Genomic DNA, 10,991 nt, shown 5'->3' on the forward strand with positions numbered 1-10,991 from the left:
AGATGGGCAACAAGTGCTGGCCTTCACAGCAAGCTGTCACATTCCTTTGAAGGAATGGAAAAAAATGTTCACTGCTCCGGAAGATTGAAGTAACTTTACCCGATATTGAAACACATTACTTGGCAGGTAATTATTTTAGGAATTTGGATACGAGGCTGAGGACTGCTTATAGGTGTTTAAAGTACACGGGCCACATAAGCAATTAGCCAAGGTGTCTAAGTTGAGACCGAACTCCAGCCAAATCTCCACTCAGAGTGACCTTTAGACTATTATAGCAATGAGCTCATCTCAGATAAAAAGGTGAAGGTTAAAAGTCCAAATGGGACGGTGATTAGAAAGAGCCGGTGCTGTGGTGAGGGACATACGTTCTGAGCTTTGGAGGTGCTTTACCTCAGTCTTCTGCCACCTCTTTGTTTAACTAGCTTTGCTTCACCATGAGAGGTGGGGCTGTGATTGTACTGTGCCTGACCGTAACCACAGTGCTTTCCGAGGAAATCGTCAACACCACAGCCACAGACCAGGATGACCCGAGCACCGACTCAGACTGGGGCATTGGATCCATCCGAGACAGCTTCGAAGCCATAAACGGATACTTTGACTCATTCCTAGAGTTGCTCGGTGGCAGGAATGGAGTCTGTCAGTACAAGTGCCGATATGGTGAGTGTCATCGGCAAGTGAATCGGGTAACCATTAGCCTGGATATCGTTGGACAGGTGAAAAAGGTGGACGAGAGAGGATTTAGACAGCCTTTGCAAGATGATGAAGTGGTTAAAAATGCATGTAGTACACTTTAGAAATTTGAATAGTTAGACAGTTGTTGTTGACTGGCACAGAGGCGATGGGCTGAAGGATATTTTTCTGTGCTGTAGATCTCTGCAACTCTGATGGAAAGCCAGAAACGGAAGTGAGGAAGAAGGGCCTGCCCAAGTAAAACAAGACACAGAAATTGCCTTTATTAGTTGAGGCACAGAGTTTAAGAGCAGAGAGGTGATTCTGCAACCGTAAAAAATGTTGGTTGGGCCAGAGCGAGAGTACTGTGTGCAGTTCTGGAATCCACATTATAGGAGGGCTGAGATTGCACTGGAGAGTGTGCAGAGGAGATTCATCAGGATGCAGTCTGGACTAGAGAGTTTCAGTTATGAGGAGAGATTGGATAGACTGGGTTTGCTTTTCTTACAGCAGTTAAAACTGAGATGAGACATGATTGAGATGTATAAAATTATGATGGCTATAGGCAGGGTTGACAGGAAGAAACCGTTCCCTTTTTGATGGAGAGATCAATGACTAGGGGTGTGGGAGTTACATTGAAGGTAAAGGGCAGGAGGTTTAGAGGAATGTGAGGAAAAACATTTTCACACAGACATTGGGGGGAATCTGAAACTCCCTGCCTGTAAGGGTGGCAGAGCCAGAAATGTTGAAAAAATATCTGGATGGGCAATTGTCATGCCAAGGCAAACAAGATTATAGGCCAAGTGCTGGAAAACGAAGTTAGAATAGTTAGATGGTTATTGTTGATTGGCACAGAAGCGATGGGCTGAAGGACATTTTTCTGTGCTGTAGACCTCTGCAACTCTGATTGAAAGCCAGAAACAGAAGTGGGGAAGAAGGGCCTGCCCAAATAAAACAAAGACACAGAAATTGCAAAAAGCTAGCAACCAGCAAGAGTGCCTGTACTGCTCTGAGACTGATTTTAGAAAAATATAATTGAACAGAAAAACCGGAGACCCAAACAAATGCAACTCCGTGATCTCTTCAAGTCATTTTCCAGTTTGGGATTACTCTGTTTCTTTTTCCTGAAATGTTGTGATTTGTGTTTGATTAATCATTAACCCTCCTAAAAAGAATTTCATTTGTGTTTGAGGGTTCAAGAACCCAAGGGTGAGAAAAAACAAACAGAAGTTGGAAAATGTTACAAAATGACGAGTAGAATCTGATTAAAGCAAGAAATCACTTTGGAAGTGGGTAATATTCTTCAAAGGTGAAACCAAGGAATGAAGTTTATGTTTGTGAGGGTGACTAGTGTTTGCATTTTGTATAAATTCAGTACTTATGTTTACAACTGTGGTCCTGTGTGTCTGTCTGTTAGTGAACTGGATATGTATGTAGTTACTGATATATGTATCAGTAATTCACCAAGGCTCGTTTGACAGTACCAGGGGTGGTGATGATGTAGTGGTAATGTCACTGGTCTAGTAATCTAGAGCCCAAGGTTAATGTTCTCAGGACTTAGGTTTAAATTCCACCGTGGAAGATGGTGAAATTTGAATGCAACAAATCCGGAATTAAAAGCTGTTCAAAAAACTGAGCTAAACACGGAAATGTCTGGACAAATGACTAAAAGCTTATCCAATGACAACTATGTTGTTGTATCAACGTATTTGGTTTATTAATATTTTTTTTAGGGCAGGAAATCTGGCCCATCTGTGACTCCAGGCCAATAGCAATGTGGTTGAATCTTACCTGCCCTCTGAAATGGCCTACAGAGCTAATCAGTTCAAGGGTATTTTAGGGATGGACAATAAATACCAGCCTTGCCAGCAACACCAACATCTTACACAAGAATAAAGGACTTTCCAAATCTGGGACTTCTACCATTTATAAGGACAAGGGCAGCAGATACATGGGAACACCACCCCCTGCAAGTTCCCCTCACCATTCTGACTTGGAAATATATCACCGTTCCTTCAGTGTCATTGGGCAGGGATCTCCCTGGAACAGAGCCGCACCTCATCCCATGTACAAACAAATAAATAAAAACAGTGTTTGATTCATGTGCGTATGTCAGTGTGGGCTCTGCAGTACAGAGGGAATCTTCATTTTTAGTGGCACTGCCCCTCAGACATGAAGTTAAGTCAGGTCTTTGTCTGCCTCTTCCAGTGATTCAGGTGAATGTTAAACACCCCATGACACTTTAAAGAAGATGACGATCTCAAGGCAACAAGAGGTGGATAATAAACATGGGCACAGCCAGACACTCCCACAATAGTAAAAAGCCTCATGCTTGCTGACATACATCAGCTCCTGTTGACAATACTTACATTTTTAAAATCTCTCCCTATATTTCAAATCCCTCAGCTGCCTCTCATCCCCCTCTATCTCTGTGGCCATCTCCAGCTGTGCAAACCTCTGGGATTTCTCCCATGATGGACTCTTGTGTATCCCCCATTATTATAATTGCTCTACAATTGGCAGCCATGCTTCTACAACTTTAACTGCCTGGACCTTAATACCTGAAGTTCTTTCCCCAAAATCCACCCCCCCACCCACTCTCCTTCTCTCTTTCTCTCTCTGGGATTCTTTAAGATGTTGCACAATATCTAACTCTTTAACCACACTTTTGGTCTTCTGTCTGAAAATTTCCTTAAGTGACCTGGTGTCACCAGGGACAGCGATAAAAATCAGGGGCCCTGCAATTGTTCCTGTCCCTGGACTCCAGTTCCTAGTCCAGGCACAGAGAGCCCGCTGGAGCCCCTACGTCTGGTTATTGGGCCCTGTCCCACGTCCTGGTTATCCAATATTGTCTGCTGGCACAAATTTGGGGCATTTCACTGACTTAAAGGTGTTATATAAATGTAAGATATTGAGTTAGGAGGAAAGTAAAATGGATCTTAGAGGATTTTAGACTGGGCTATAAAGGTGCAAAGATTTCCCTGTTGTATAAACAGTACCATTCACTATGTTTTCTCTCTGTCTAGGGAAGGCACCTCTTCCGAGACCCGACTATAAAGTTCCAGAGCCCAATGGCTGTAGCTCCTCTTTCCTTGGACTCAAGGTACCAGACACTGTATGTATAACAACCTCAGATTCTATTTTATACTCGACACTTTTCAATGATAACTTTATGCTGGCACACCATCTAGACTGGAACTGCAGTGCCAGAACTGAGGGAGTGCTGCACTTCACATTCAATGACGTGTTCGATCTAACCTCTCAAGTGCAAAATGCACAGATTCCATGGTACTATTCAAGGGAGAGCAGAGACCTTAATCCCCTGTTTATGGATCTTTATAATTGATTTAATCAGATTATCTGGCTATTTTGTGCTGTAAGCGGGGGCTTGCTGTCTGCAAATTAACTACCGTGTTTTCTATATTGCAACAATGACTACACTGCAAAAGTACATCTTTGACTGTGAAGCATTTTGGAGTATCAAGGACTATATTTATATAGAGATAGCGGGAACTGCCGATGCTGGAGAATCTGAGACAACAAGGTGTAGAGCTGGATGAACACAGCAGGCCAAGCAGCATCAGAGGAGCAGGAAAGCTGACGTTTCGGGTCTAGACCCTTCTTCAGAAAAATGTATAGATCATTTCTTCTTTGTGGCATGCACTAATGCCAGACAGAAATTAGAGTATGCAGCCCAAACTACTATGGTCATTGTATAGAGCATCAATGGTCTATTGTCCATCAATGGATATGTCCTAAACATCCAATAGCCCCATCAATGAGTATGTCATGTACACCCAATGGTCCCATCAATAGCTGCATCCTATACATCCAATAGTCCCATCAATGAATGTGTCCTTTACACCCAATCAGTAGATGTGTCCTATATACCCAACAGTCCCATCAATGGATGTGCCGTATATACCCAATGGTCCTATCAATAGATGCATCCTACACACTGAAAAACTTTCATCCACTTTAGAACACAATTTTCAAAATAATAGTAAGACATGATGAAACGATTCAGATTTTCTGATGGCAGTCAGGAGGCTGTGTTGATGCCACTATCCAGTATTGATTTCCTGAGTTAAATATTAGTTACGTGGGAACAAGGAGAGACAATCCACCCTCTCAAGCCTGTTTGATCATGATTGGATCTGCACCTTAACTCCACCTATGAGCCATAACCCCTGAATGACCTTACCTCGTTCAAAACTGCTAATCTCAGTGCTGAAAGTTTCAAAAGACCAACATCTCTGGCTCCCAGTGCTGTATAAGATGCAACATGAAGTAATCCTCTACATCAATGTGTACCTCTACATAGAGGTGTACAAGATGATCAGAGGTATAGATAGAGTGGACAGCCGGAGACTTTTTCCTAGGGTGGAGGTAGCTATTATGAGAGGGCATAGTTTTAAAGTGGGTGGAGGTAGGGGAGATGTCAGAGGTAGGTTCTCTACTCAGAGAGTGGTAGGGGCATAGAATGCATTGTCAGAGAGGGTAGTGGAGTCGGCCTCATTAGGGGCATTTAAGTGGCTGTTAGATAGGCATATGGATGATAGTATAATGTAGGGGTGGAGGTTAGATAGACCTTAGGTTTAGGGTAAAAGTTTGGCCCAACATCGTGAGCTGAAGGGCCTGTACTGTGCTGTACTGATCTATGTTCAATGTTCTATGTTCTATCCCATTTGCTTCTGGAGGGCGCTTGCAAATCTCCTTTGTGTGAAAAAGTGCTTCCTAATTTCACTCCTGCACAGATTAGCTCTAACTTTGAAGGGGTGCTGTCCTGTTCCATTGCAGCAGAGGAAGGAGGTTGGTAAGGCCCTCTCTACTGAGTTCCATCAAGTTGAGGAGAATTAGGCCCATCAGAAATTAAGGTTATTATCAGCGTGAAGTCACCAATTGTGAGCTAAATGTAATGATACCAACAACTGTGCTTTTCACACTTTTAGTCAGAATGGTGACCTGAATGTATCTGGTTTACCACTAACATTAATGTAGAGGATTACTTCATGTTGCATCTTATACAGCACTGGGAGCTAGAGAATATGAGTTCTTGATGATAGAGTCATGATGGAGGCATTATTTTCAGTATTAGATGCTTGACTCTGTCCACGGCACCAGACTGCCCTCAAGTGAATATTTTCATTTTACGTTTATCATGGAACAAACTGCAGAATAAATAATTGTTTGGTCATATAGAATTTGGATATGGCTTAAAAAAAGAAAGACACTTCGTGTTGAAACTTTCCATCTTGCACCCGTAAGGAGAATTCCTGTGAACTACAAATGTAAATGCCATGACCTGTCGAAGTTAACTAGCTTGTTTAAATTTGACTAAAGCTTGGTAATTAACTGTCAGTTATCGCCTAACTAGTGCACTCTCCATGGCAACACCTCTACCAATCAAAGTCCATTTTATAATCAGCACTCTCCCCATACAATATAAAAGGACTGTTTTCCCTTTGTTCTTGCAAATTGTCCTGATGAATGCAAGATAAAAGCGTTGACAAAATATGTTTTTTTTGCTGCAGTACAAAATAAATGTGTAATTAGAAGCAGGAAACATTGGAGATTTTGAAGAATTCAGCCAGCATAGATGGCAAGGGAAACAGTTAAGAATTGATGACCTTTTATCAACAATAAATAGACGTGTGTTGTTTGTATCCATTATGGCCTGGTCAGCTCCACATCTCCGCTAATCTGACTGGAGATTACATGGTATCGGGTACAAGTGAGGATGGTGAATATATAAATTAGGAGCAGAGGTAGGCAAATCAGCCCCTCTGGCTTGCTCCACCATAAGATCTGTTTGTGTTTCAGCTTTCACTTTCCTATTTACCCTGATTTACTACTTTGATTCCTCCCTGCCTGACAAGAATCTATCCACCTCATAGTCAATGACCCTGACTCCACCACTTTCTGAGGCAGAGTTACACAACCCTGGGAGAAAAATGAAATCTCCTCATCTCCATCCTGAAAGGGGTGAACCCTGGTGTTAAAACAGTGTCCACTAGTTCTGAACTCACCCATAAGAGGAAACATACTTTCCATTTTCACCTTGTTAAAACCATTCAGGAGATTTTGGATTTGGAAGTTGTGTTTAGTCATGATGGCTTGATGGTTATAAGCATGCAGAAAACTTGATAGAGCTCCTGGTTTTAATAATAACTGTCAATTTTATAAGCCCTTGGTCAGACTGGCCAGCTAAGACATAAGGAGAGCTATGTGTTTAATAGACCAATAGCCATACCTTTAATTAGGTGGCAAAAGACTTTCAGAGATTAACAAGGGTTTTATTGTAAATCTTTAATTTATTACAGAGATCAGGTTCAACCTTTCCCTTCTGGACCTCCTCCCTTTCCAGAAGCCAACATGCCATCGGGGAAGAACCTAGCTCTTTTTTTTAACCAAATAAACCAATTACAACTGACAAAAACTGTCCACCAAGTTATGTTAATAAAAACCACTATCAAAAGGGAGAAACAGGGATTGGGGAGGAGGGAAAACCCAGCTCTTTTTCTGGTAAATAAACACAAAATCCCAATTAACCAAAACATCCAATTAACAAATTACAAACAGTGCTCACTGGAGCAGTGTGACAATAACAGGAATAAAAAAAGTTAATGTTTATGCTCCTCTGATGCTGCCTGACCTGCTGTGTTCCTCCAACTCCACACTGTGTTAGCTCTGACTCCAGCATCAACAGTTCTTTCTATCTCTGGGTGCTATATCAAAACACAGCTGTAGGGGGGGCAATTATGTACCACAACCCCTATGGTATCTATCCCTAAATGCTTCAAGGCTATTGTTAGTGACTTTAGAGGTTTATGTAATCATGAAGGGCATAGATAAAGTGAATGACAAGTGTCTTTTCCCTTGAGTGGGGGAATTCAAAACTAGGAAGCATATTTCTAAGTTGACAGGAGAAAGATTTAAAAAGGATATTGGGGTACTTTTTTTACACAGAGAGTGGTTTGTGTGTGACAAACTGCCAGAAGAAGATGCAGTGATAACAGTTTAAAAGACATTTGGATAAGTTCTTGAATAGGAAAGGGTTGGAAGGATATGGGCCAAGCGCAGGCAGGTGAGACTAGTTTAGTTTGGGGACATAGTCGGTATGGACTAGTTGGACCGAAGGGTCTCTTTCCACACTCTATGACTCCTTCACCCTAGCACAAATGTAACCAAATAACCCAGCTTTTTATTTCAGAAACACCCAAACAATTCACAAATGACCACAAACACTGGCTGCCAAAGGCAGTGTGACAATAACAAAGAAATCAAGGAAGGAGGGGAAGAAAGGGAGGAGACAAAATCAAAATGGGGGAGATAAGAGCAGTGAACAGTGATGTTGGTCAACAACACATCGTTGCTAAGTGTCAGACACGTTCACAAACTATTGAGTTCTGTGGGCTGTTGGGAGTCTGGGGAGAATCTGGTTCCAGACTTTGAAATCTGCCCCTGCAATTACTTTCCATCTGTATTTCAGCTCGACTTAGGGATCCCAGCCATGACAAAGTGTTGTAACCAGCTTGACCTTTGCTATGACACTTGTGGAGCCAACAAGTACCGGTGTGATGCCAAATTCCGTTGGTGCCTCTATGGAATCTGCTCGGATCTCAAGAAAAGTTTGGGCTTCGTATCAAAGGTCGAAGGTCAGTATTTTAATCAGAAAGATGGCAACATCATTAAGATACTTAAGATTTAGATTAAAGACACAAGGATGCTTAGGGGACATATTGGATGTAGCATTAAAGACCAGATGGTTAGAAAATGGATGGCTCTTGGAACAAAAACATGAAAAGAATCGAAAAACACAACAGGTTCCTCAGTGTCTGGAGAGATAACACTTTCAGCCTAAAGCTTTCACTAGAACATTTTTTTGTTAGTATTTTAGAATCCCAGCAGTTGTTTGCAGTTTTGTGTTTTATTTTTATTTCTGTATCCCTTGTTCTATTGGTCATTGTGGCTTAATGAGTAGCACTGTCCCAAGTCAGCAGGTCATAGTTTTTAAGACTTGCTCCAAAGAATTAGCACATTATCCAGACTGACTGTCCAGGGTAGTGCTGGTGGAGTTGGAAGCACCATCTTTCTGGATCAGAGAGTAAACCAAGATCCCACCTGCACTCATGGACGAAGAAGGGCTGGGGAGTTCTGCCTATTGCCTTGGTCAACATTTATCTATCAATCAATATAGTTAAAACTCACATGGCCTGGCCATCACCAAATTATTTCAATGTAGGACTCTTGTCAACAAATAATGTTACTGGAGTGGTGAGACAGACAATGAGATTTCCTTTGGCAGCTGATAGGGCTCCAGCGTTAAATTGTCAGAGTTGGAGAGCCATGTCCTATTGCCATAAAGCCAGAGGGTTGCTCAATGTTGAGACTGTTGGTTCAGAGGGTACTGCGATACCTCAAGTGAGTTGAACAGGATTCCCAGGGGTGTCAGGGCACTGATAGGACACATGGTATGAGCATTGATTTAGTGTCTCCCTGTACAGACTAAGTAACAGATTAAACACCTTGAACTCAGCAAATGAGGAGGAAAACTCTTCACTCTGAGGATTTTTATTGGCTAATTCATAACAATAATCTTGTGCACCAGTTCACTGTCCCGATATGTTACAAATGTGATAGCATCATGAAAATACATAAAGTGCTTTGGGACATCATGGGGGAAAGCATCAATTAAATGGAAGTAAGAGATAACAGTGTGGAACTGGAGGAACACAGCAGGCCAGGCAGCATTAAAGGAGCAGATGACTCCAGCATCTGCAGTTCTGGCTATCTCAATTAAATGGAAGTTCTTTCTTTCAGCTTGTGAATCCGTGGCAGATACCATGTTCAATGCTGTCTGGACATTGGGTTGTAAACCTTTCATGAACAGTCAGAGATCAGCCTGCGTGTGCAATGAGGAGGAAAGAGACGAGCTTTGAAGATAAAGGTCGCACAATTTGTGTATGTGTGTGTGTGCATGGGTGTGTGTGTGTATACAATGCGACTCTCCATAACACCAGAAGACCTCTCCTGCTCTGTGATGACATATACATATCGCATTCCTTTCCATGTATATATGTTGTAACTGTCTTCACTGATACTTGTACATACAACACTGGAGCTACCAGCTGGTACTGTAACTTATTTATTTCAGGCTCTTTCCATAGAATAAGGCAGTGCAGAAGGAGGCCATTTGGTCCTTCATCTTTGTGCTAAGTTTATAATTTATCATAATTTTATATCAATTCATGAGAAACAATGACTACCAACTGCCAAATATTTTGGAGCAATTTTGGAGACCAATGTGATCACAGAATATCTTGATATTTTGCATGCACATTCTTCCCTCCCTTTCAAATGTTAATTTCTTCCTCCGTATTTGTGTCACATGCCATCCTAAGAGTGTGCTCTTTGTTATCTATTTGTGCCAACCTGTCGGGATTGGATAATAGCTACAGTAATGTCTGGGTTTATCTCAGAAGTGACTGTCAGTGTAACTGGACTTGATGCCAAGCCTGATGTTGGGAAATGGTGCATGAGGATAAATCAATAGTCATTCACCTCAGGGAGTCATCCCCCCACCTAAGGGAATGTTGTCACCACCCCTTCCTTTCCCACCAGGCAATGTAACAACAACTACTTTCATTTGTCTAACCTTTTTAACTTCATGAAGTGTTCTGAGTTGAAGCACGTGAGCAATATCAAAGTAAACTGAATGCTGAGCAAAATAGGGAGGTCTCATATGACCAAAGTGATAAGTTCTCCAAGGACCTTCTTAAAGGAGGGGAGAGGGTTCAGGAAGTGAATTCAAGAACATATGGCCTGATTTACCATGAGAACTGTCGATGCTGGCACTGTATCTTCAGTCCCTGTTTCCAGGACGCACTGTTACACTCGTGATGGACATGGTAGACAGGAGGATGATAAATGTACCACTTCCCTAGTGGCTGCTGTCACACTGGTAGCCCTGGGATACAGCACCTTCACCACAGATAGATACTGATTACTGTCCAATGGAGAAACAGGCCATTTGTGCACAAGGTGTGTTTTAACAGTGTACGGCCACAGAAGTAAGCTGTTCCCAAGTCAAAATAAAGTACTTGGAGAAATTTAGCAACTTTTGGTGGGGAGGTGACAAGGTTTAATATCCTGATTTCAGTATCAAAACTCAGCTGTGTTTCACTATTACACTTTCCTGAATGTTTTTAATGGGACGCTCTTGTAATACAGTGACAACGTCCCTGCCCCTAGACTAAGGGGCACGGTTTCAAGTCCCATCTGCTCCAAAGGTGTGTTGTAAAATCTCTGAGCAGGTTTAT

The 10,991-nt window shown here is 42.0% G+C and overlaps 1 protein-coding gene across 2 annotated transcripts; it reads left to right on the forward strand.

Moving 5' to 3' along the window:
* Window positions 1-358: 358 nt before the first annotated feature.
* On the forward strand, window positions 359-9,799 carry pla2g12b (phospholipase A2, group XIIB). 2 transcript variants are annotated; one of them, XM_020535448.2, is made up of 4 exons: window positions 359-657; window positions 3,696-3,784; window positions 8,162-8,327; window positions 9,493-9,799. In XM_020535448.2, exons 1-4 carry the CDS (start codon window positions 435-437, stop codon window positions 9,609-9,611), a joined length of 597 nt encoding a protein of 198 aa, XP_020391037.1. In that variant the 5' UTR covers window positions 359-434; the 3' UTR covers window positions 9,612-9,799. The 2 variants fall into 2 exon arrangements, with proteins under 2 accessions (XP_020391037.1, XP_020391038.1); XM_020535449.2 differs by having other exon boundaries at window positions 3,696-3,772.
* Window positions 9,800-10,991: the final 1,192 nt, after the last annotated feature.

This window comes from Rhincodon typus, chromosome 34, assembly GCF_021869965.1.
Source record: "Rhincodon typus isolate 14 chromosome 34, sRhiTyp1.1, whole genome shotgun sequence".
NCBI lineage: Eukaryota > Metazoa > Chordata > Chondrichthyes > Orectolobiformes > Rhincodontidae > Rhincodon > Rhincodon typus.